At 40.4% G+C, this 26495-nt stretch overlaps 1 protein-coding gene across 6 annotated transcripts in view; it reads left to right on the top strand.

Annotated features, from left to right (window-relative positions):
* DIP2A (disco interacting protein 2 homolog A) overlaps positions 1-26495 on the top strand; it is a 132875-nt gene that overhangs the window by 90871 nt on the left and 15509 nt on the right. For 3 of the 6 annotated variants that reach the window (XM_074910150.1, XM_074910148.1, XM_074910146.1), the window contains 16 exons: positions 1309-1373; positions 1683-1776; positions 2231-2350; positions 3785-3899; positions 4964-5103; positions 15550-15686; positions 17073-17153; positions 17319-17446; positions 19490-19634; positions 20771-20972; positions 21549-21658; positions 21807-21887; positions 24380-24503; positions 25332-25453; positions 25770-25881; positions 26110-26219. In XM_074910150.1, coding sequence (XP_074766251.1) covers positions 1309-1373; positions 1683-1776; positions 2231-2350; positions 3785-3899; positions 4964-5103; positions 15550-15686; positions 17073-17153; positions 17319-17446; positions 19490-19634; positions 20771-20972; positions 21549-21658; positions 21807-21887; positions 24380-24503; positions 25332-25453; positions 25770-25881; positions 26110-26219 — 1886 coding nt within the window. Of the gene's footprint in view, positions 1-1308; positions 1374-1682; positions 1777-2230; positions 2351-3784; positions 3900-4963; positions 5104-15549; positions 15687-17072; positions 17154-17318; positions 17451-19489; positions 19635-20770; positions 20973-21548; positions 21659-21806; positions 21888-24379; positions 24504-25331; positions 25454-25769; positions 25882-26109; positions 26220-26495 lie in introns of those variants that run through there. The other 3 variants (XM_074910149.1, XM_074910147.1, XM_074910152.1) reach the window with 2 other exon arrangements.

Here is a 26495-nt window from a genome sequence, read left to right as displayed (position 1 = left end):
CTCTGCATGCCTGAGAAAATGATTTCCAGAATTAGTTGTTCCATCGCCTTCATGGGGTGTGAAGTGAGGCTGACCAGCCTGTAGTTCCCTGGGTTCTCCTTCTTGCCCTTCTTGAAGACAGGAGTGATGTTTGCTTTCCTCGAGTCCTCCGGCACTTCTCCCAGTTGCCGTGGTCATTGAAAGAGAGTGGAGAGGGGCCTCACAATGACATCAAACAGCTCCCTCAGCACTCGTGGGTGAAGCCCATCGGGGCCCATGGGCTGGTGCATGTGCAGGTCGCTTTAAGTATTCCTTATCTCTTCTACCAAAGGTATGTCTTCCTTGCTCCAGACTTCCTGCAGGTCTCCAGGGTCTGGGCTTTTTGAAAGGAAGTCTGGATGGTAAAGACTGAGGTGAAGAGGCATTCAGTTTGTTTTGAGTCGATCTCCCTGTCTGCTCATCTAGCCCATACTTCTATCAGCTTCTCTATGAGGATCATACAGAGTCTTTCATAAGATGCTGTGAAACTGCTGGTTGCTTTCTCCAGCAAATTCAGTTTTATGCAGTTCGCTTTTCATGAACAATGAAAAGAAGTGAGGGTATGGAAGATTTGCATTTCCTTATGTACAGGCTCATGGCTGGGACAATGCACCTGTCTCAGAGTGATTGGTGCTCTCAGTCACCCAGAGAATGGATGGATATGTGGCTGACTTAATGAAGTATTTTATTTACTGGGAAATAGCTGTGTACATTCTGAAAAATCAAAAAGCATAATAAATACCTTGAAGAACAATTTATTGTACATGCAGTGATAAGCAAGTTTCACCTAATCAATACGATATATCCCTCTAAAGTCAGATTGAATCTTTCATTTAAAATATTTGATTGTCCATTTTTAGATTACTTAAGGTGTTCAAATTTCTCAGAGAAAACACTGAAGAAAATTTAGTACAGTCATAGTAATATTTCTCACTAAATTTAATTCTTTCAAATATAAGTGAACTTTTTCAGTTTGCATCAAAACTGAAGTTTTGGTCCGCATAGTTCGTTGGCAGATGTAGCAAACATATGGAGGTGGTATTATAATGAAACAGGGTCTTAAATACCTTGTAATAATCTAGTCTATAAAAATAGAGGTGATTGTAGTAAGTAAAATAAGACACTTTCAGCTTAAGCAGCCTGTTTGTTATTGACAAGAATGCATTGCAACATGGCTTTGATTTCTTAGTGGTGTTGGAAGTTTCATAGTTGCTTCAACAAATATTTTGAGATCTTAAATACTCTTATAAATATGTTTCTTAAGTCTGATGGTTTTTCCTTCACTTTCAGCTGAAACACTAACAAATGTCTTGGATTTCAAAAGAGATGCTGGCCTTTGGCATGGAGTATTAACAGTGAGTATTTGAATGAATGAAAAAGACTGCAGCAAGTTCCTTCTTTTAGTGGTATAGGTATCAGAATGAGGTCATAAACTCTCAAACTATATTGCAATTTTTATATTTTTCAGAATAAAGTGTTACTTTTTGAATAACTTGCTGCACAGGCATAGTTTATGTTTTTACTGATGATACACGTAGTTTTCACTAACAGTTAAATGTAAGAGTTACACTGTAGCTGTCATGATTTTTTTTTTTTTAAGTATGGTACATGCTGTGTATTCTTTAAGCCACTGGAAAGTTTATTTTTTAATATTTTTCTCATAGAGTGTTATGAACAGGATGCATGTCATCAGTATTCCCTATGCATTAATGAAGGTTAATCCACTTTCCTGGATACAGAAAGTCTGCTCATACAAAGGTAGCCTTAAAGTATTTTTACTTAACCCCATCTCTTTTTGGATGATTTAAAAGAAAAAAAAAAAGTTGTTTGTATAAAATGCTCTAGCCGAAGCCACTGCTGTTTTATAGAACTGATTTTCTTTGCCACAGCTGTAGCAATCGGGTACTCCATTTCAGTATTATATATACTGATAGATTCATTAATGAGTGACATTGATGTCTTCTTCTGATAGACCTTCAAAGAAACTGTGTTACTAATCTCAGTATTTGAATTCAGAGTAAACATTTAAAGTCTGTAATCAAGTCCGTCTGGAGACATTGAGTTTACATATGATATAGTAGTTAAATATTTGGTGTTTGTATTTTTTTTTTCTGTAATCTGTTTCATAAATTTATGTAAATACACAAAAATATGTAATTTGATAAATGGTCTTTGTTTTGCACATGCACCATAATTATTTTTTTATTTTCAGCCCGTGTAGCACTAGTAAAATCACGTGATATGCACTGGTCACTTTTGGCTCAGAGGGATCAGAGAGATGTCAGTCTGAGCTCTTTACGAATGTTAATAGTGGCAGATGGAGCTAATCCATGTGAGTATGGATGCGTTTTCTGAGTGTCAGTCCAAGGTGAACTAAAGCACACTGTAAATTGCCAGAACTCTGGTTCTACACTGTAGGAGCAGCACTGACTATGGTTATCTTCAGCAAAACAGAGACAGCAGCAGCGTTTCTTTGCCAAGGACACTGAAGCAAAACTTTCACAGAAAATGTTCTGAAGGATCTATTTTTTATATAAAGAATAGTTGACAATGTAATTTGAAAAAGGCTTTTAAAAATTCAAGTGAATCATAATGCCAGTTTCAAAGTAGTTGTTCATGTATTGCATGTAGACATAAAATCTTGAGTTGCGTTGTGTCTGATTCTGTACGTGCCTCTAGGGCTTGTCTCAATCATGTGCAAGGGCATAAAAATGGGAGCAGTCACAGCCTTAACTCAAAACCATGACAGCTATTAACTAGAGTATGCGGTAGGTTCTTGCCTTCTTTTGTGAATGATATGGTGGTGTTTTATGGTAATTTGAGAAAGCAGCTAGGAGGATTTTTTTGCAACAGGCAAGAATATACCTTAGTTGCTTAATTTTCCTGTTCTCATACACCAGAAAATCAATCATATTTCAGATTCCCGGAAGTTGCATGATGAGAGGTCAGCAAGCTGTGATGGTGGAAAATGGAAACTTGAAATGGTCTTGCTAAGATTGTGTTTGTTGTAAGCACTGTTTCAGAACTGATGCTTAGAAAGTTAGGCAGTTTGTTCTATAGGAATATACAATTTCTGTGCTAGTGATGCCACTGCTTTTTTATTGCTGTTTGCACTTCCTAACTATATTTAGCTGTGTAAATTAATTTTTTTAACCTCATCTTTTCATCTGTGCTGAACTGTTATATGAATTGACATGAAATTATACCTTGGATGTAGTATAATCAGTGAAGTTTGCTGGTTTGCATTATGTGCTGCAATTCCACAACTGTAAAATGCAAAGCTATAGGTGATGACCTATCCTCCTGCAATTTGGGCTGAGTGATAAAGCTCAAGTAGAGTTCTGAACTGAAGATATTTCAGAAACATTTGATACTGATTTTTAAATGCTCTGGTTCTGTGACCTCTATAAGAAACATTCATATAGGAGCTACATAGGAAGCTGACGTATAGTTACGTTACCCTTAGTGACAAAAATTTCTGAGCACTGAAGGATTTTCCATGATGTTAAGTGTTACCGTGTGCTGCCAGAGAAAGAGACTATGCTGTGAGAGTTGTGAATTTAATTCAGTGAATTAGTTGTTAACCACTGGGAGTTTTTTCTCCAAATCTAACATCTAATAATAGGTTGGAATGTCTTTTACGCAGTTAGGAAATATATTGGTTTTGTGTAGCTGAGCTTGAGAGTAAGCATAGACTTTGAAATCCTGCAGCTCAAGCTTTCCTCCCTTGGCAAAATGTTTCCAATTGTGTGATTGATCTTTTTAGGGTCAATATCTTCCTGTGATGCATTCCTGAATGTATTTCAATCCAGAGGTTTGAGACCAGAAGTAATCTGTCCCTGTGCGAGTTCTTCAGAGGCACTAACTGTTGCTATTCGCAGGTAATTCTCTTTTCTAAGAAGTGAACTGAAGCATTTCTTGACTACTGAAGTGTATCTGATGTTAAAATCCTAGTCAGAAAAGACCATTACCCACATAAAGATGCCCAAAGACCTAGGCAGAGGAAGTCTGAGGTTCACAGATATCTCCTTTACTGAAGGATGGGTGATTTTTATTTTTCTTTGAAAAGTTTTAATATTTCCTTAAAGTACTCAGCTGTTGGTGGTTTTTTTACTGTTTGGGAAAGCGAGGTCTCATTTGCACTGATGTTGTTGGAGGACCTTTATAAAATGCCCCAAAAATCAAGACTGTTACTTATTTGAGAGGAAGAAGGTAATTGCTTATGCACAGTGTCTTGTAAACAGAGGGCTAAAGAAAGAAAAAAATATTTGTAACTGGGCTGAAAAATAGTATTGTATTTCTGGAAATAGCAAGGAATACACCAAAGAAAGGAAATACTTCGATTATTAATAGACATATGAATGGAATATGCTGGAGTTTGTTGACAGTGGTTTGGATCAAAATGTGCTTTTTTTGAAAATCAATTTCAAGAAAACTTGCAACAAAAAAATTTGGGATTTTGGAGAGTCTGTGGCGGGAGAACTGACATTTCCTCATTTTTTAAAAAATGCACTTAACTATTTTTTACAACAGCATCTTTTGCTCTGTTCCATCCTGAAAGTTGAACAATTACACAAAATACAATTCTTGGTCCTCAATCAATTCTGCTCATAGTAAGAAGTATCAAGCCCTCCAAACACTATAATTTTTCCTGCTGTTTAGAAAATTTTTCCATTGAATGCTTATTCTTGACACTTCTTTGCCCATAATAGAACTAAATCCTCTCTGTAACATTTTAGAGTGGGAGGAAGCTATATGATGTTTTGTTCTAGCTCTTTTTTCATCTAGTTAAAATATATTACCAGTCTTGAACTCTTGTTTGTTTACAGTGGGAAACCATTATTTCTCTTAACCTTAACAAGCCTGAGAGACTGGCACAGTGGTTTTGATGACCATTTTGCCATTGGTCTGTTGTTTCGTACCTGATTTGACTTTCTGTTTTCAGACCTCCAGAACTGGGTGGGCCTCCTCCAGGAAAAGCAGTGTTATCTATGAATTGTCTGAGTTTCGGCGTGATAAGAGTGGATACAGAAGAGAAGTTGTCAGTATTAACTGTACAGGATGTTGGTCAGATTATGCCTGGAGGTAGGAAAGCATTTTGTATAGGTTTAAGTACACTCTGCATAAGTTACCTTTACTATTATACTTGTGCTGATAAAATAAATAAAAATGTAAAATGATAAATACTTTCAAAGTATGACTTGGTTCTGAGACATTACCTAAACACATGATGATGAAGTACTAGATTATTCAGTGTTTTCGGTAGAGATTAATCCGTGATAAATTTGAATGACCGTAGCTTTTGGTATGGGCAGATGGTTTTGGCTGGTCTTCAGAGTTGTGTTACTGTTCACTTGTTAGCATTAGTGCTGACTGACATAGGGCTATGTAATAACAGTTACAACAAAACATAAAGCATAATATGAAATGCTGTCTTTCATCCAGGAGTGATAGTCCATGTGTTGGAATAAAATAGAATAGAGTATTTCAGTTGGAAGGGACCTATAACCATCATCTAGTCCAACTGACTGACCAATTCAGGGCTGATCAAAAATCAATATGCTTTAAGGCCATTGTCCAAATGCCTCTTAAATACTGACAGGCTTGGAGCATCAAACACCTCTTGAGGAAGCCTATTTCAGGGTTTGACCACCCTCTCAGTAAAGAAATGCTTCCTGCTGTCCTGTCTGAACTTCCCCTGGCACAGCTTTGAACCATTCCCAAGTGCCCTATCCCTGGGAGAAGAGCTCAGCACCTCGCTCTCTACATCCCCTCCTCAGGAAGCTGTAGAGAGCAATGATGTCACCCATCAGCCTCATTTTCTTCAAACTAGACTAACCCAGAGTCCTTAGCTGCTCCTCATAGGACATGTCTGCCAGCTGTGTTGCCCTCCTCTGGACACATTCACATACCTGGGATTACAGACACATGGATGGATACAATCTTTAGGGAAGACAGGAGAGAACAGGGGTTTTTTATGCGAGGAAACAGTTGAAATGCATGGAACTCACCTGAGAATGGATGAAGAGCCAACTGAGAGGATTAAAGAGCAGACTAGTATGGGTGACATTGTAGTGTGTGCCCAACCAGGAAGAACAAGTGCATGAGGCCTTCTGCAGACAGCTAGAAGTACCCTTATATTTGTGGACCCTGGTCCTCATGGGGTACTTTAGCCACCCTGATGTGTGGTGGAGGGACAACAGGACAGGGCATAAGCAATCCATGAGGTTCCTGGAGAGCATCAGTGACAAATTCCTCACCCAGGTGATGGAGGAGCCAATGAGTCAGAGGGTCTTTGCTGGACCTCCCCACAAATGAGGAGGCACTCACTGGGGACATGAAGGTCAAAGGTTCCAGTGACTGTGAGATAGCAGAATTCAAGATCCTGAGAGGGCAGATCACAGCAAAAGCAAGATCACAATGTTGTACTCTAAGTGAGAAGACTTCAGCATCTTTGGGAATCTGCTTGGTAGAGTCCCATAGGATAAGGTCCTGGAGCGTAGAGGGGCCCAAGAAAGCTGGTTAATATTCAAGGATCACCTCTTTCAAGATCAAGAGCAGTCCATCCCAAAGAGCTGAAAGTCAGGAAAAAATGCCAAAAGTCCTCCATGGATAAACAAGGAGCTCATGGCAGAAATCGTATGTCATAAGGAAGTATACAGAAGGTGGAAGCAGGGGCAAGTAACCTGACAGTAATACAGAGCCTTAAAGTTAAGGAATACTTAAAGCGACCTGCACATGCACCAGCCCATGGGCCCCGATGGGCTTCACCCAAGAGTGCTGAGGGAGCTGTTTGATGTCATTGTGAGGCCACTCTCCACTCTCTTTCAATGACCACGGCAACCGGGAGAAGTGCCGGAGGACTCGAGGAAAGCAAACATCACTCCTGTCTTCAAGAAGGGCAAGAAGGAGAACCCAGGGAACTACAGGCTGGTCAACCTCACTTCACACCCCATGAAGGCGATGGAACAACTAATTCTGGAAACCATTTTCTCAGGCACGCAGAGAACAAGAATGTCCTCAGCAGTAGTCAACATAGATTCACTAAGGAGAAGTCGTGCTTGACCAACCTGATCACTTTCTACAATGAAGGGACTGGCTTGTTAGATGGGGGGAGAGTAGTGAATATTGTCTGCTTTGACTTTGGTTGGGTTTTGGACATTGTCTCCTGTTTAATCCTCACAGAGAAGCTAATCAAGTGTGGGCTGGATGAGCAGTCAGGGAGGTGCACTGAGAACTGGCTGAACAACCAGGCCTGAGGGTGGTGACTGGTGGCACAAAGTCTGGGTGGAGGCCAGTAACTAGCTATGTAGCCAGCCCAGGGCTCCATACCTGCTCCAGTTATTTTCAGCATCTTCATTACTGATCTGGATGATGGGGCAGAGTGTATCCTCAGCAAGTTTGCAGATGACACCAAGCTGGGAGAAATGGCTGAACACCAGCAGGTTGTGCTGCCATCCAGAAAGACCTTGTCAGGCTGAGGGAATGGTCTGAGAGGAATCTCACAACATTCAACAAGGATAAATGCAAAGCCTGTCCCCTGGGGACGAACAACCTGGTGCACCAGGACATGTTGGGAGTCAACTGTCTGGAGAGCAGCTTTGCAGAAAGGGCCCTGGGGTTCATGGTGGCCACCAAGTAGAACAGCAGCCAGCAACATGCCCTTGTGGCTAACGGTGTCCTGGGCTGCGTTAGGAGGAGTGTTGTCAGCTGGCCAAGGGAGGTGATCCTTCCCCTCTACTCAGCACTGGGGAGGCCACAGCTGGAGTGATGGGTCCATTTCTGGGCTCCCCAGTACAAGAGAGAGATGGAGCTACTGACGTGAGTCCAGTGAAGGGTCATCAAGATGAAGAAGGGACTGAGCAGCAGCATCTGAGCATATGAGGACAAGCTGATAGAGCTGAAACTGTTCAGCCTGGAATAGAGAAGGCTTGAGGGGGATCTCATCAACATGTACAAATATCAGAAGGGAGATTATAGAGAAGACTGAGTCAGGCTCTTTTCAGTGGTGTCCTGTGACAGCAAGAGCCGATAAATACAAACAAACACCTGAGCTTTCCTCTGAACAGAAGGAAGTACCCTACTGTGAGGGTGACTGACCACTGGAATGGGTTTGCTGGAGAGGTTGCAGAGTCTATCCTTGGAGATACTGAAAAGCTGTCTGCAGATGGTCCTGGGTAACTGGCTCTAGGTAGCCCTGCTTGAGCTGAGAGGTTGGACCAGATGACCTCCAGAGGTCCCTTCCAATTTTAACCATTCTGAAAGTCCCATACTCTAGATATCACAGCAAACTGGTCAATCCTGGATTAACCTCAGTTTCTTAATGATACCTGTTTGCAAGACTGTGCTTCCTAAAGTAGGTGAATATGGGCATTGTTCCCCAGCCCATTAAGTGCATTGTAGCAAGAAGACTTTGCCTCTTCCCTGTTACACTTTTTTGAGGCTAGGCTGCTGAGTTGTTTTGAGAGGAGAGCACTCTGAATTAGATTAGTAAAATTAGGACTGTGGACAGTGACTGGGTTCTGTCCTGAAAGACCTCTCAGTGCCCTCTACTCCAGAAGTGAAGATTGCAACATCTAGATCAGAAGTGTAATGTTCCCTGGCACTGTCTGACAGTAACCACCGGCTTCAGACCCTGTCCTGAACTGATCTGGGTGTACTTGGACAGAATGAGATACAGATTTTTTTGAATTCTCCTTACCCCCTCAGGTTTACCGTGTAGTGACCAAAGAACCTGATTTGTTCTGGTCATTCCCTTGGCTCCTGTGGCTTTGCTATTCTTGGTTCTGTTACAAACCTCATGCCTTGCTGAGCTGTGGTTCCAAAGCCCTCCTCTCTGTAGAGCATTTACTCAAGGTAAAGATGAAGGGAAGAGCCATCTTGTGCTATTTCAATAACCACTGCTTCTCAGTACATCAAGGGCCCCAATTATGACTGAGAGATTGCAGACACCTTTTCAGTCAGCTGATAAAAATTTCAGCCATTGTGTAGCAAGTGGCACTGAACATGTTTCACTTTGCTCGTTACTCGCAGAAGCACTCAGCAACCAATAAGGTTGGTGGTTCAGTTTTTACTGAACTCAGATTCACATTCCTCCTGCTTCCTTCTCCTACCAATAAAAGACTGAGCAGAAGCTCTGCACTTCATATGAAAGTAAAGGAAAAGGAGCCCTTCCTGTGGGGATTCGTGTCCAATCTGCTTGTTTTAGATGCAGAAAACTGAACATCCCTATTCTGACTTTCTAGGTAGATAGGCAAGCCAAGATATTTAAAATGTTCTTCTGGGAGCAAGGGCTTTGTGGCCAGAAGGAGGGTTTTGATACTTTCCTGGATATATTCATAGAACTGTATGCATTCTGCAGACCCTGTTAGAGTTCAGTGTGCCAGGCACCCTCAGGCAGGTGTTATCTGAGCAGGTCTGTGAAAAGTCCTTGTGTCCTCTTTGCTCTGGCAGTTACCATTACATCACTATCTCTTTTCTGCTTATGATCCTTATGAGCATACTGTAGCATTACAGATCTGAGTCAGTATAGGTGGGCCAGGTAATTTACAGCAAAATTGCTTCTGCTTCAATTTAACACTCTAGGAAGTAAGGTTGTAAAGGCAGTCCAATGTGAATACAGCCACCAAGAATAATGACTATGCGTTGTTGTATGGCCTCGATGTGAAAACATGAGTGCAGAAGAAAAGTAGTATGGTGACCTAATCTGATCTACAGCTTCTAATTTGCTTCATCTGAATGTTCAAATTCAGGTTGTTAAACTTGTCTGCAAAGACCCAGAAGACAGTCAGCTGCAACTGGCTTCTGTGTCTCAACAGAATGGTTATTTTTCCACTTCAAGTACAATACAGATGGCATGGACTACTACTGCCATCTGGTTTGGCTGTTAAGACTACTGATGACCCCTTGAAACCTCACTGAAATTTAGCTGTGCTCCCAGCCTTCTACTTAGGTTATGGGTTAGTCACAGGAACAGGAGGGAACAAGTTTTCATGCCCTTCAGGTAGTCATGGATCTTTTGGTGAACTGGCTGAGGTTGAACTGGATGTTGGCCCAGTTTTTGAGAGTCAAAAAAGTGGTGTTGGATGTAGGATCGATTGAAATCTTTCTTTGGATCAATTTATCACATGGGCAGCCTATGACTGTGTTACACCTGAAGCTACTCTTCATATTCAACCATTACAGCTGTAAGTCCACTTGGTTAACCTTTTGTAGTGTGTTTGCTCAGTGGCAGGTTCAAGTCTGCCTTATGATGTTGGAAGAATTACCTGTATGTGTGTTTCTTCTTCTATATAAGTTGTCAGTGAAAAACATGACCCTGTCCTTGTGAAGTGCTTAACTGGGTAGCATGAGGGATCTTTGACAAAACTCCTCCTCCTTTGTCTAATGCCTTGGAACGTTGTCTGGTAAATCTAATGGACCCTTCTGGTTTAGGATTGCCATTGACAGATACTACCATGACTTTCTGTATTAGTAAGGAAGGCTGAGTGACTTGCCTGATCGCATGAGGAGAGAACAGTTAAGTGTGAATCCATTTAGTGCCTTAGAATGTTATGGCTTGTAATTGATGGCTATTGCTATTTTGAAATACAGTAGTAAATGGCAAAACTACTTGTAGGTTAAGCAGAAGTTGAGTAGCTTAGTTCATTAACTCTTTTAAAACTCTGATCAGCATTGGGCTATCAGTATCTGAGGCAGATTAGCTTCAGTTTGACCAAATGATAAAAATTCCACGTCTGAAGGTATGTTTTTAGCAGAAATTTCTTTGTGTGTTCCCCAAGTCAGAACAAACATAATAGAGGATAATCTCTATAGAGGATAATCTGATGACTTTGTTCCCTGTGAGTTTTCTCTTAAAAAAACCCAAACCCGAAAAATTGTTAAAAGCTTCCAGAGTAGGAAGACAGTAAAAAGGCTAGCAGTTATTTATAGATGTGTGCCAAATGAAAATAAATTAATGACTTAAGGAAATTAATGACTTATTTTCAAATAAGTCTGCATGTACATTCTAACAGTGGATATACCTGTGTCATACCTTGTAAAATCTATGCTTTTGCCTATGTAGTATTCATGGAGGATGTGCTCTGTCCAATTCTCCTTGGTGTTTGGCATACAGGAGAGGAACATACCACCATTTCCTTTCCTGTTAGTTACCCTCTTGAATTACTCTGCTAACTGGTGAGTCTTGCTCTTTATCTGGTTTTGGTTTTGTATTTTTTTCCTTTCCTTAGATTGCTGTGCTTTTACCAAAGGCCTAATTTGAGTCAGATGCCATCCCCGAAGGCTTTGTTCCACCTTCTGATCCCTGTTGAATACATTTAAGGTCTTGGAAGTGACCACATGCCCTAGTCTTTCAAATACTTTATGACATAGGAGCTCACATTCCTGAATTTCATTTGGTCAAATGTGCTGTGAAAGTAGTCTCCTAGCCAAGAACTGGTAGTCATGCTGAGGCTTGTTCAGTCAAGCCTCAAGGTTTTGATCTCATTACACTTGAAGATCCCTGACGCGCTTTATTCAGGAACCAGCAGGTTAAAAGGTCATGGATAAAGTGTCTGCTTTCCCTCTCCTTTTCTTCAGATCTTGCTTTTTGTTCTGAGACACTGAGCCCACCTGCTTAGGGGATCTCATTCAACAGACCCCTCAGCAGGAAGACTGTGTCTTATGTCACTGCTGTTTAACCCACAGGCCACTCTTGATGCCACAGTCTCTTTGGTTGCCTTGGCTGTTCATTTTCACTATCTGTGATGAATGCCAATCACGAGAGCCACCAGGGAAGTCCAAGCATCCATGAAGAAATCTTCCCATCAGCGATAGCATGGAAAGTCTTAAGAGACAACCTAATACACATTCTCCTGGGGTCTTCTCTGCAGCTCCTGGAAGGATGATGTTTTACCTCACGTGTTGACCACCTTGAGCTATTTTGCATGGTTTCTGTCTGGGACTAATGTTGCTAAGAAGCAATATTTGGCTTATAACAATCTTCAGTTCATTTTTCCAAATTGGACTGGTAAAGATGGTAGTGAGTGTACCAAACCTCTCTTCTTCTGCCTGTTTTCTGCTTCTAACTTTCACAGCAACTGGGATGTGATTCCTATGTCTTCTGTCATCTTGGAAGCTTATTATACTTTAAGCTTGGACCTGTATATGGATGCTCAGGGTATTCAATTAAGTTTGCCTCCCTGCTACTTCATGACTGAATGTTTCCATTCTTCTACAGGGATCCTTCTCACATTCTTTCTTTGACAGGACAGTAATCTAATCCAGAAGATCTATATCCTTACAGCTCCTAATCATACAAAGCCTGGTTCATAGAAAGAGTGATGCAGCAGCTACTTTCTTCAGCAGAAAACTTTAGGTTGGTGCCAGATCTTAGGTTTCTTGATGATCATAAGATGAACTTATACATATACAGTTCCACATTCTGGACTGTGATTGAATTCAGTTCCTTTCCCAGAAGTTCAAGGAGAAGGGTTCAGATTTCTCAAATGTAGGATGCTTATTTTGTCTCCAGTCTATGGATGCCTTAGATGTTAATGTTTCCTCTGTCCATGTCTCAGCAAATATTTGCCCAGTTTCTTCTAGTTTATCATGATGTATATTCACTGCAGATGCATTTGGTTCCTTTATCTCAGTACCTGATTTGTGAATTTTTGCAGAACAATTTTGTGCAGCTTTCAGTCTTTTTTCTTGGATTGTGAATATGAGATAGCAGTACTTCATCCCCACTCAGTCCTTGGAATTTATCATAGTAACCGGTTCTGTGTGTTCTACTTGGCTTCAGTCTATCACCTGATGGCACAACAGCCTGCCACTGCAGAACTTCTTCTCTTAGAGATCTGTGGCAATGTGTACACTTGTGATGAGACATTTTCTTCCAGTTTAAATTTTGTGCTTTGGATGTTTGTGTGACAACCTCTAGAGTCTAGATTCTTGTTCATCCTTATCTAGGAAGTTGGCTTGCTTTATGCCTATTGCCCTTCCCAGAAGAGCAGGGAAAGATTCAGGGCCTTTCATTGGACATCTCCTTATGCCATTTTCTTCAAAGATTAGGTTTCTCTGGAAACCCTGTAAATACCTTCCACAAGGTGGTAGGGGCATTTCATCCTAGCCTTTTAATATTTTTCCTAAGCTTTCATGAACAGAACAGAACACTAGAACAGAAGCTATAGCTAAAGACTGTAGTGCAAGGAGGGCCCTCTTCTTTTTATTCTCACACACCCAGGCCTTTTAGAAGACTTGTTTGCTACAAGAAGATCCTGAAGTTCCACTGTTGGCACACAGTAACAATCTAAATGAGTATCAGTGGCATACAGATCCACTGTGAAACGGTGAAAGTGGAACAAGAGAACACTTTCTAACACTCATCAGGCACCTTTGGTAGTAGCCTTCTGCTGTGCAGGCCTCTGACATTATTCTTCTATTCATGCTGTACTGGTCTTTAAACATCCAAAGCTGAATCCAGTCTTTTGTAGGGCATTAGTGCAGTCATCTGCACAGTAGGATTCTCATCCTCTGCCAGAAATCTCATGGCAGGACTAACAGCTGAGAGGTCACCATCTATAAGAATGTACATGTGGACTCATTTGAAGAAAGAAAGCTTTCTTACCAGTAATCAGTATTCTTCGTGATGTGTAGTCCACATGTACATTCCCATCCCATCTGCTTTTCCCTTCTCTCTAATTCTTTTTCAGATGCAATGCTGTTGAGAGAGACTGAAATGGTGGTAGATGCACTCTCTTGTATGTCACACATGAAGCAGAAAAAGAAGGAGAAGCAAGAGTACAGGCTCTACAGATACTGCAAAAGGAATACCTTGCAGTATCACATGGCAGGGCAGAACTATGCCTGCTGTTAGAATGTACGTGTAGACTACCTGTATCATACATTGGTTACTGGTAAGTATTTTTTTTCACTTGGTCAGGGTGATAGGATAGTCCTTGGGCTTCATGGATAGAGCATCGTTTGGGGACAGTAGGCTAATCTGTTGGGTTTTCTGTGTTTGTGAACAAGTTGAGGACTGTAGCATTTGTGTATGCCTACAAGTTGTTACACTTTTTCCACTTATTAACACTTCTCTCTGCATCATTGCTTAAGCATTACATACAGAGTTCTGAGGTTAACCCATTACTTCCTGTGGTAATAAACTATGTGTTTCAATTTACCATTAAGTTTTAAATGGCTTTTTTTCCCTGGTTTCTCCTCCTAAATTGAAAAATGCATTTTTTGCACAACGGACTGATAGTTCATACTGTGTAATTTAATTCCAACCTTCTAGTTCATATGTGGAATTTTCAGCAACTGAAACTGTTGCTCTAATTTGGACTTGGACTTGTACCAGAATTTGAATGGCATCTCCTTATTTGGTCACCAGAGGTGATCACTGCATGCTTGCAAACATTTTATTAATAAATACTAGTTGGTCTGATAATTTTTATGAAACCAAGATAACATAGAGATTGATCTACTGGTAGGGTGAATTAGCATCTTTCCTATTCAGACCTAAGTTGTTGAGAACTGAAGTCTTCTCTGAGATCTGAAAATGCACCTATGAACCTGTTCTACCCAGCAGAGTTCTGGGTCCGTGCTTGCAGCAGACCTGGCTTTATTATGCATTAGTATTAAAGGAAGTGTGCCACTTCCCATTTATGATTTCTCTTCATGCTGGTTGAACAGTGGTAGAAGTAAGGGCTATCTGTATATCACTTAAGAATGGTTTAATTATAAAACAGTAATATAGTCCTTTATAATGGCTGTTGTAAGCCTTATCTGGGCTTCCTATCTGAAATACATTCCCTGGCCAAAACATTCAAAAGATTCTGATAGAGATAAACCAACTAAATAAATTTCTGATACCTCTGGGGTCTCGTGGTTGGTTTCTTTAATATAGTATGCATGACCACAAAGTACTCTGATTATCTGAGGTGGGAACAGATGCAATGGGAAAGAGCAGAACATTTATTTATGGCATAGTCTGTGTTATTTTTCAAAGGCTCTCTTTATTTTGTATTGACCTAGGTAGCCATTCTAATATCTTTGTTAATCTTGAGTCATAATGCAGAAAAATCATTGACCTGACAGAGAATAAAAATCCCTAGTTTTTCTCTCCATTTCTAATGTATTTCTCACATAACCTAAGGAATGATACTGTGAATACCAGAGTAAATAAATAAAAGGAGTGGTATGTCTGTAATAGGTATCTTTATATTTTTCTTCTTTATTCTCATATATGTTTGTACTTGATCAAACCATCTGCCTTCATGTTGAAAAGCAATTGCTACGGTGTTTGCTAATGTACAGACTGTGAAGCACTCTAAGAAATACATTTGCATTTGCAAACTTGCATCTTGGAAACACATCACACAAGCTGTCAGAAAGATAGATAGAGCTCTCTTGCATGCTGTGGTTTTGCTGCAGGTGATAGATAATTGATACTAAAATCTTTATCTGCCTGTCAGTGGCAAAGCAACTTCTGTGTCAGCTGTTGAAGCATACCAGTGCTGTGACTCTGTGTTCTTCCTTTCCCTTTAGCAAATGTGTGTGTGGTGAAGGTGGATGGAACTCCTTATCTGTGTAAAGCTGATGAGGTTGGAGAAATATGTGTGAATTCAGGTGCAACTGGGACAGCATATTTCGGCCTCCTTGGAATCACCAGGAATGTGTTTGAGGTTCGTACTTCTCTTTGTAATGTAGTTTCATTGTTAAATTTCTAGTATTTCTTCTTGCAAATAAACTTATTTGTTCCTTAAACTTCCTTTCTTATTTTATTAGAAAAAGCCATGGCCAAATACACTGCTTTATTCTCTATCAGAATATGAAATTTTGTCTTTTATAACCAAAAATACAAAGTGCCACCAGCAGTCAGTCAGTTGCCTCTATATTCTGCAACCCAGTGTTGTCTCTATGTTAGCATTTAAATTCACCTTAGCTCTGTATTAACACAGCAGTCTTATGTAAAATCACCTGTAGACATTTCAAATTTATTAGTGCACAGCTTGGGACATAGAGTTAGAAGTTGCTCTAATATTTGTGAGCTTCTTCATGCATCAAAATGCATTTGTTAAGATATAATAAATGGTTTAGAAAGCTTCCTTGTGTATTGCAAACAGTATGTGCTTTTCAAAATGACCTTTAGTGTTCATTTGCTGTAATGCTTAGAACACTAAACAGTTTGCTGTTGGATATGTGCAATTATGTTCCTAGGTATATGGAAGAAGAGATAGTAAGGATGATAGCATAACAGCCATCAGCCTTGTAGTTTGTCAAAGTAAAGCAAAAGCAATCTTTCTGCCCAGATTTTTCCTCACACTGGTACCCTAATTTTGTCTTTTCTGGCAAGAAAGGAGTGAATGTTGCATACACAGTAGTGTTACACTGGGCAGCAGTTTGAATGCTCAGCAGAAGTATGTTCTACCACAGAGGTGAAGGAAATCCTGACCATAGTCTTGTCTTTGAAAAAAAAGCTCTGCCTGTCAGCTTACCAGGCCTCAGCACTTTAAAGAGCTTAGCTTTCAGCACTGTCCTTAGCTAGTGAGAGAGACAGCAAGAAACCTGATATAATGGAAGAGTTGGGGGGTGAGGGGAAGGCACGGAAACCACCTGAGCAGATGAGAGGAACTTGCCAATGAGCCTGGTTCTCTATTGTAGGCAGTCCCATAGTTGCAGCAGACTTAACTTTTTCCAGGTTCTGATAGTGTAGCATTTGTTGCCATTGAAGTGATACGCCTGGATATGTATCTCATTGGGGATGTTAATAGTAACAATGGAAAGACTTTCTGATTAAGTGTTATATGAGTGCATACTATAAAACCTGATTTAAAAAGCGGTGTGAACTGTTGTTATGAAGGCTAAGTAGCTGAGAAAAAGATAAGAAAGAAGGCAGAGTTAAGAATTGGTGTGTTCTTAATTAAAAAAATTGTTGTTCATACTCGACATGATAGTAACTGCTGTCATAGGGTAGTTTTTCACCTGAGCACAGAGCTGCAGGAACACAGGCAGAAAACGTTTTTCTTATCAGTACCATGAGTTTCTGAATACTTAATATGTTCTTTCAGGCCATTCCAGTGACGGCAGCCGGCGTGCCTGTTTCAGACCAACCATTTACAAGAACAGGATTACTTGGCTTTGTGGGTCCTGTAAGTGTGAATGAGCCATCTGGGGCCCTGCTTTGCCCAGACTCCCAACTCTTAAGTGATGCACCCGAATTCAGCAGAATTCTGTGTTGGGGTAGTGACCTCGTACAGATCTTGAGGAGTCTGGAGGTTTTTTCCCCTCTATTTTTAATCTTGTCTTCTTTTCAGGACTATTTGGTGTTTGTGGTAGGAAAATTGGATGGTTTAATGACAGTTAGTGGCCGCAGGCACAATGCAGATGATGTGGTAGCCACTGCATTGGCAGTCGAACCCATGAAGTTTGTTTATCGGGGAAGGTGAGTATATTAAAAACTTCACCACTCCTGGTTGGACTTTGTTACTCTTTTTTTCACCTGCAGATGAACAAGTAACATAGTGTACACAGGAGCTCTGCATGTGAATTTCTACATATGTATTTTTTAGGAAAGGTGGCACTAGGTTGTGATATGCCAGATAAGAACTTGGCTTTCCCTGCTAACTTGGAAGACAAATATTGACACCCTTCTTTATTCATAATAGATTCTAAATCACTTTCACATAGTATAAACATAGATCTTTAAGTGTCTGTTTGAAATTTCTTCCAAAGCTTCTCTTAAGACAGTCAAATGGAGCTTGTATGCCAAGTGTAAAACACAACTCTCCTTTGTCCACCTGAGCCTTTCATGCAGAGCAGCCTAGGGAGGAACTTTGAGGCATGTTCTAAAGAACAAACTATGAGTGTTGAGGCTGCTGAAGGACCTTCAAAGATATTGTATATTGTGTCACCAGCCTTATTGCTCTTCAGTGGACAATGGCTCAATGTGCAAATGGAGATCAGTGATGAGTGGTGTCCCCCAGGGGTCTGTACTGGGACCAGTACTGTTTAATATCTTCATCAACGACAGACAGTGGGATTGAGCAGACCCTCAGCAAACTTGCAGATGACACAAAGCTGAGTGGTGTAGCTGACATGCCTGAAGGACAGGGTGCCATTCAGTGGGTCCTGGACAAGCTCGAGAGGTGGGCCCGTGTGAACCTTAGGAGGTTCACCAAGGCCAAGGGCAAGGTTCTGCACCTGAGTTGGGGCAACCTCCAGTATCAGTACAGGCTGTGGGATGAAGGGATTGAGAGCAGCCCCCAGGAGAAGGACTTGGGGATACTGGTGGATGAAAACCTGGACACAAGCCAACAATGTGTGCTCACAGCCCAGAAAGCCAACCATATTCTGGGCTGCATCAAGGGAAGTGTGGCCAAGCAGTTCAAGGGAGGTGTTTCTGCCCCTCTACTCTGCTCTTGTGAGACCCCCCCTGCAGTGCTGTGTCCAGCATTGGGGCTCTCGGCATAGCAAAGACATGGACCTGTCGGAGTGGGTCCAGAGGAGGGCAACAAAAGTGACCAGACAGATGGAGCACCTCTCCTGTGAAGAAGGGCTGAGAGAATTCAGGGCATTCAGCTGGAGTAAAGACTGGGAGACCTTATCGCGGCCTTCCAGTACTGAAAGGGGCTACAGAAAAGATGGGGAGGGACTTTTTAATAGGGTCTGTGGTAACAGGACAAGGGGTGATGATTTTAAACTAAAAGAGGGTAGATTCAGACTAGATATAAGGAAGAATTTTTTTACGATGAGAACACTGGCACAGGTTGCTCAGAGTGGTGGTAGATGCCTCATCCCTGGAAACATTCAAGGTCAGGTTGGACGGAGCTCTGAGCAACCTGATCTGGTTGAAGATGGTCCCTGCTCATTGCACTGCGGGGTTGGACTATATGACTTTCAAAGGTCCCTTCCAGCCCAAACCATTCTATGATTCTATGAAAGTTGAGCTTTCCTCATTTTTGCATCACTTTGTGAAAATTCACATATCATAAAAATAATGGCACATACCTGGTTGAGACATGATTAATATTTTATCCTAGAAGATGCAAGCCTAAAACTAATTTAATACACAAGTGGGAGTAAGTAATTTTCCATGCAAGCATTGATACATGTGCTGGTCAGTAATTTGGCATAGTGGTTGTCTTTCAGAAGAGACACTGTAATGTAGGCGCAACAAATTTAGCGTGCATGATGGAGTTATATAGGCAAGGTTTGCACAGCCCCTGCACGGAATGAACCTGCCTGTGTTAAACGCGTGCTACATTGGTGACTGCAAATTCCCTTGACCCCCAGCAGAAAAAAATTACAATAAAGAACCTACATTTGTTCTGAATTTGTCTGTGATTTTGTGATGATCTGGCATGAATAATGCTTGTGTGTGTTGAAACAGTACCATGAAAGGTTGCAGTCATTTCCACATTATAATAAACCATGCTATGTTCATCATATGTTGCATCCTATCATTCTTCTGTCCTTTGCGTTTTAGGATAGCAGTGTTTTCTGTGACCGTTTTGCATGATGATCGAATAGTGCTTGTGGCAGAGCAGCGCCCTGATGCGTCAGAGGAGGATAGTTTTCAGTGGATGAGCAGGGTTCTACAGGTAGTCAGTCTGTCCTTTCTCTCTTTCCAGGTGAATAAGGCTGATGTATGAAATGAGAATATTAGAGCATCTTTTTTTCCATAAGAAAAACCTATCAGTGTAACTACAGAGAGTTGTAATAAGCTGACTTTGGAATGTATTTCAGGGTTGATAGGTAACAGAATTTTGTAAAAAGTAAGACTTTCTTTCAGAATGTTTTTTAACCTCAAACTTCTAGGAATTTTAAAAGTCCTAAGAATGATAGGTTTTGTTCATTTCAATTCTACATATCTCTGCTGATTTCATACTGTCTGGGAGAGTTAAGTCTGAAAATGTTTAAGGGTATACTTAGTGCCAAGTATCAAAACAGACCCTGAAAATTTTTTGTGTCACTAACATCCTTATTCTAGATCTCCAACAGTAAGCATTAAAAACTTTTTCCTTGATTATTGTGTTTTGGGGCGGGGCGTGGGGGGGGGGGGGTAGGCATTCTGGTATATTTGCATTTGAAGATTTCAGAATTAATCAGTTCTAAGGAAGTAAAAAGTGAGAGAGCAATTACAGAAGAAGACTCTGGTGAAGGGACAACTGAAGGGATGGCTAGAGAGAACAACTTAAGGGAAGATTCCTCTTGGAAGTAAGGCAGTTGTGTAATAATGGTTTCTGTCTAATTTCAGCTTTGTAATCTTTTTTGAGGGAATATCTGGTAATAGAAAAGCTGGTTTTGATGGGAGAAAATATTTTTATTGCTCTTTTTAGAAGTGTCATAGCTAAAATAGACACTGAAGTTTTAGGCAGCAAGATGTTTCCCTCCCTATTTTTGTGGTTTCATGTTCTACTGCGCTTTTGTGATTGTGCCATACGTGCTAAATTTGCTGTGGTATAATTTTGGCTTTTTAAAATCTCTGCACTTTTTGCCCACTTTTAAGAGACTTTCCTAATCCCTGATGTGCAGGTGGCATCCCCTTGATAGAGTGCACAAGCAAAGTCCTGGGTCTGCTCCTGCTCCCATTGAAGTCATGGCACAACTTCTATGAGTTCAGTGAGTGCAGAATTGGACCCTTTATTTGCAAATTGTGGTGCAAGTAAAAATTTTAATGTTATTAAATGACTTGAATTAAAATTCTTCCTCTAGCTACATCCCAGTTGATAACATGGAATGTGTTTTTTTTTTTCTTTCTGTCAAGGCAATTGATAGCATTCACCAAGTGGGCGTCTACTGTCTTGCTTTGGTGCCAGCCAACACTTTGCCAAAGGCTCCACTCGGAGGAATTCATATTTCAGAAACCAAGCAGCGCTTTTTAGAGGGTGCTCTGCACCCTTGTAATGTCTTGATGTGTCCACATACTTGCGTTACTAACCTGCCTAAGCCTCGACAGAAACAACCAGGTGAGTAACCCAGAGCATGTTCTCTCATTCTGCGGGTCTGTTTCTGAGGGTATGCGCCGAGTGTTCCAGGGGCAACATGACACTTCAGGACTGTGCAAGTTGGATGGTTTTAATCTGTGTAAGCTGGCAGAGCTAGTGGTAGTGTCAGAGCAGCCCAGAGCTCAGTGGAGGCATTATGGTCTGCCTCAAGTCCCAGGTAAATGCAAGGACATACAGAGCATACCAATTCCATGTTTCTTTAGCTGCATGATAAATTGTTCCTATATTGGCCATCTTGCAAAGGGCAGTCTTCAGACGTGCTGTAACTCACATAATAAAACTGAAGTACAGACGGAATTCAATTTGCTGAATCAGTAGTAGACTGATTTATAATGTACTGTCCTGGTAATAGACTGTTTCTTTAACATATCATACTATCCTCTCTTTTTCTGTGCAATATGATCCTTGGTTTTAGCTTTTCATCTTTTCAGATGTATGTTACATATGGCATTTATAGTAAGTTACAGGCTGAATTATATATTATTACATGTTCCTTACATTATTTTTCCTCATTTTGCGTTGTTTTCCAAAATGCAGATGTTGGCCCTGCTTCAATGATAGTAGGAAACCTTGTTGCTGGAAAGAGAATTGCACAAGCCTCAGGGAGAGATGTTACCCAGTTGGAGGATAATGACCAGGCAAGAAAGGTAACACTGATGTCCTGGTATTATTAAATATTTGAATTGGTTTATTCAAAATGACGGAAGACCAGTTATAGTATTATGCTGAAACTAAGCACCATGCATTTTGAGTGAATCTGAGAGTCTCCTTTTTTTTTTTTTTTTTCTGTTTTAGTTCCTGTATTTAGCAGATGTTCTTCAGTGGCGAGCTCAGACAACTCCAGATCATCCTCTCTTCCTTTTGTTGAATTCCAAGGTGAGATGCACTTTAGGTCATACTTGGAGATTGTGATCAGCAAAAGATTGTTTGGATTCTAAGAAAATTCCAGCTAAATGTCTTTTCCTAAAAGGCTTTAGGCTATTTTGATGAAGCAGACAAAAATTGCTAATTAGCAAGCAGCATAATTTTTCCACACCTGGAATTTTACTTCACACCTTTCATTCCACATCTGGAATTACAGTATGCATTCTGCCTAGCTTAAAACATTACAGTATTTGCATTTCCTGCTGGAACACAACTTTTTGTCGTATTCATGGAAGCCATGAGTTTGTCTTTATCCCTGAGCACAAGGGTAAGTGGAAGTCAGAGCTGAAAGATTTTTTAATTAGAAGATCTAGAGCCTAAGCAAAGAACCCTTGAGACAGCTTTGGAGTCGTATTTTCCAGGAGCACTGCACAGCCTTCAGGAGACACTGATGCTTGTCCTTGGCTAGGCTTTGCCCCCAAAAAGGATGGCACTTACAGTCACTCTAAAATGAACAAGTAAATGCTTCAGTTTTGGAGTGTAGGCTCTATGTAATTATAGGCTCTATATACTTAATTTATTCAAGGGCTGTCTGAGACTTTATGACATATGACAAGGCAACAGTCATGTTTCCCAGTAAATACATCGGTTTTGTTCATAGCCACACTCTGCATGTTGCTGTCAGTAGTTTCGGAGCATTCACGTACCCCGTGCATCCCACATTTTGTAAAGGGGTGTGAAAAAATGAGCACTTTTGTATGTTCCTCAGTATTTCAGCCTCCCTGGGCTTGAGGAGCACTACTGCTGTACTTATTTCAGAAAACTCAAATATTTTAGGTTCTTCTGCTACTTTTCTGGCACTTTTTTATTCCCCAACTTTCCTTCCAGGAGGCAGAGTTGGTCTGTTTTTGAGCCTGTACTCAGTAGCTACCCTTTCAGTGACAGTAACAGCCCAATGACAAATTTGGTCTACCTTCTGCTGTGCTGTACTGCAGACATGTGAGATAGAGAACATGCTTTCGGAAGGTCCAGCAGCAGTCCTTGGGAAGTGAGGGATTTGCCTTTGGGGGTCTCATTCACACAGGCAAAATGGCTTAGGACATGGTTCAAAGTTCTGGCTTCTCTCATGAGAACTCTGCTTTAGCAGAAGAAACTGTTTCAGTATGGCTATTGTTAAAAGCCACAGAATTGATTTATTCTTCTCTCAGAGCTGAAGAGACTTTTGAAGTAAGTATTCTAGTGTTAAGAAGCCCCTGTCTGGGTCACTTTGTTCGGGCAACTTTTACCCTTCACAAGGAGACTCTGCAAAAAGGTGACAAAAAACTTAAGCACAAAGAAATTTATCTGTTGGTGAACACATCTTAAATAGCTGGGACTAATAAGCTACAGTGGTAAATGTTAGTATGTTCATAGCTCTCTGTGAGAAACCCTTCTGTTTTACACCTTTTTATGTCAGTATTTTTCTCCCGAGGCTTTGAGCTTCTACTATTCCTATATCAACAATAAACTGTATTTATTGTTCTTATTTTGCATGACTTTAACAACGGTTTCCTTAATAAAACTGAGCAGAGTGCCAGTGCCATCCTGCGTCAAACTAGACGTCGGATCAGAGAGCTGTGCACTTGGGCTGAGGATTATATGTGGCAGCTTGTCTTGGACTTGAAACTGAATACTTGTATAACAGACATTTGCTGTGATAATCCTTACTGTATAGTGGGAGGCTTCATTCAGTCTCTGACTGTTTGTTTTCCTTTGAGGTGGTTGTCTAGCCAGTTTTTCTTAAATCGGATTGTAATCTTGGAAAAATGGATACATCCCAACCTCAGAGGCTTAAGGTTAAGGCACCACTTCCTAGGCTGGAGAGCAAATAAGATGTTTTCTGTCTTCACATCAAAAACTGGACTAAGCCTTTTGGAATCCCCATGACTTTACAACTGCCTAAGCAATCCAAAGATACAGCTACTTCCATGTGAAGACTTTCCAAATGCACAGCTGTCGGAATTACACTTTCTACAAGATGGACACACAGCTCAGGTTGCCTCTATGACCCCTTTAAAAGAATACCTGTATGAAAGGCATCAGGAGAGTTCCCTTTGCATTTTTAAGACGGCTGATTGCAGAAGCACCTAGAGGTTTGGCTGTGCCTGGTAGGGTAAAGCTGATGCAGTGCTTCACTTACTGCTAAAACAGTTGTGTTACCACTACTACTACTACTGTGTTTTCTCCCTTGGCCTGTGACATTTCAAGTATTTGTAAGGTATTCTTTTTGTGGTACCAAATAAATTGAGAAGCTACTTCACTGTCTGATGTTCAGAATAATACATATAAAATTCTCTAGCATTCTAAAAGGTCATGATACCAGCAGCATGGTTTCCAAAACACCAGAGTCTTTAAAATGTACTGTTAAAATAAGGACAAGGAAATACCGCATCTGCAGCATGTGCTTTATTCAGTTTCAAACTGTTCTCCACAAAGTTTTCTGACGTTGCATCTGTTCTGTGCAGGGCACTGTAGCCAGCACTGCATCATGCATACAGCTGCACAAGAGAGCAGAGAGAGTGGCAGTCGCACTGATGGAGAAAGGACGACTGAATGTTGGTGACCACGTGGCCCTTGTTTATCCTCCAGGTAGGAGGACAAAACAAGCAGCAAAAATCAAAGTCAGACCACAAGAAAAGGAACAACTCTTGCCAAGCCAGAGCATTCAAAATCCATTTAATATAGTGATATATGGCAGTGACTTAGGATTTCAAGGAAGATACTTCCTTTTTGGTTTTTTATTATTGTTTCTCCTAAGTGGGAAACTATGTTTACCAAACATCTCATCTCACTGTTCCAGGAGTCTGGGCAGTTATGCAAGAGTAGTTTGATTTAAACCACATTAAAGATTCTCAGTTTTCAGCTTCAGAGAATGGAATAAAACTGCATATGTATCCATTGAAAGCTAGATTAGGGATGTCACTGTATGAACACCCTTTCTTTCCTGAAAGGATGTCTCTTAAAGTGAAATCTGGACCCCAAATTTGCATTACTAGTGTGTATTTACAAGTGTACCTCAGGAAAAAAGTATTACCTTGCAAAAGTAGGCTGGCTACATATTTCAGAGTGATAATTGTGAAAAACAGATGTATGCTTTTTAAAAGAATCTGAGTTGTCGTCTTCATAACCTACAATACCTTGTTTTGTTATTTTTGTTATTTTATACTACCTTTCCGTGAAAACATATCCCTACAAAGTTAAAGTTTGTAGGGTTTGAAAAGTTTTTGCAAACTCTCAAATGCAAAATACTTTAACCTTATAGAATTGGGCATGGTCAAGAACAGCCTGTTGATTTGAAGGCAATTTTGTGACAAACCCTTACATCTTAATAAAATAAATCAGTACGTAGTTCAATTTTGGTGAAAGAGCTTGGCTTTTTGTTCTAATAATTCTTTATTTCACAAATATCCTTTCCAGGAGTAGACTTGATAGCAACTTTCTATGGCTGCTTATATGCTGGCTGTATACCTATCACTGTTCGCCCACCTCATCCACAGAATCTTGCTACCACTCTGCCCACTGTCAAAATGATTGTAGAGGTATGTATTAGACATTATTCTCCTAATGGTTTTGGTGGCTGTAGGATGGTTGATGCAGCCTTATAAATTGCTTTGCCACAGTCAGTGTAAAGTAAGCTAGAAAAAAAAAATAGTATGCTGTGACTGAGTTGTCAAATACTTTTTTCAGAAATTCCTTTAAAATGTTCTTTTTATTGTTGTGATTTATTTTGCTTTGTTTCCAACATTTTTTCTTCATCTATTCAGCTTACTGGTTATCTCATCTGGATGGATATGAAATCACTCGATCATTCATTCTCTAGTTTTATAAATGTTTTTAATGCTGTGTCTTTTGCAGGTCAGTAAGTCTGCATGTATACTGACCACACAGGCGATAATGAAACTGCTGAAGTCCAAGGAAGCTGCAACAGCTGTAGATATTAAAACATGGCCCACTATTTTGGATACAGGTACAGAATGTTTGCCTACCAGCCAAAATGTAAATAGTTTGAAGACTTATTTATTTTTTTATATCATAACTGCCTAATTGAATGGATGTATCTTGCAATGCATCACAATAGCTGTCCAGAAACTGTAGAAGGCATCTTGTGTTAATGCTAGAAAGATATATTTTTGTCCTGTGCTGTTTTTCCAAAAGAATAATATGGTGCTTTTCTCTTTTTATATATCCTAAATAGATGATATGCCTAAAAAGAAGCTGGCTAGTATTTTCAGACCTACATCTCCAGATATGTTGGCATATTTGGACTTCAGTGTGTCTACTACTGGTATATTAGCAGGAGTAAAGGTAGAGTAACAAGAGAGAGATTATTATACTTTGTTTCCTTATATATAGGCATATTCTGCATTCATTCCATCTGCTAGAGAAGAAACACAAAACTGTAAGTGAACCATCCTAGTGTTCAGAAAGCTTATTTTTCAATTTACACAACATCAAAATTTCTTGGTGCACTTTTTGGAAGCGTTTAATCTTACTGGCTCTGTGAGGAATGACAGAGGGGACTAAATGGAGAGTGTTTGTCATAAAGTTCATGAATGTTTTCTTTTGTGATTTATCATAGAG

This window comes from Athene noctua, chromosome 7 (genome assembly GCF_965140245.1).
Source record: "Athene noctua chromosome 7, bAthNoc1.hap1.1, whole genome shotgun sequence".
Lineage (NCBI taxonomy): Eukaryota > Metazoa > Chordata > Aves > Strigiformes > Strigidae > Athene > Athene noctua.
This window is presented reverse-complemented; position numbering and strand designations above follow the sequence as displayed.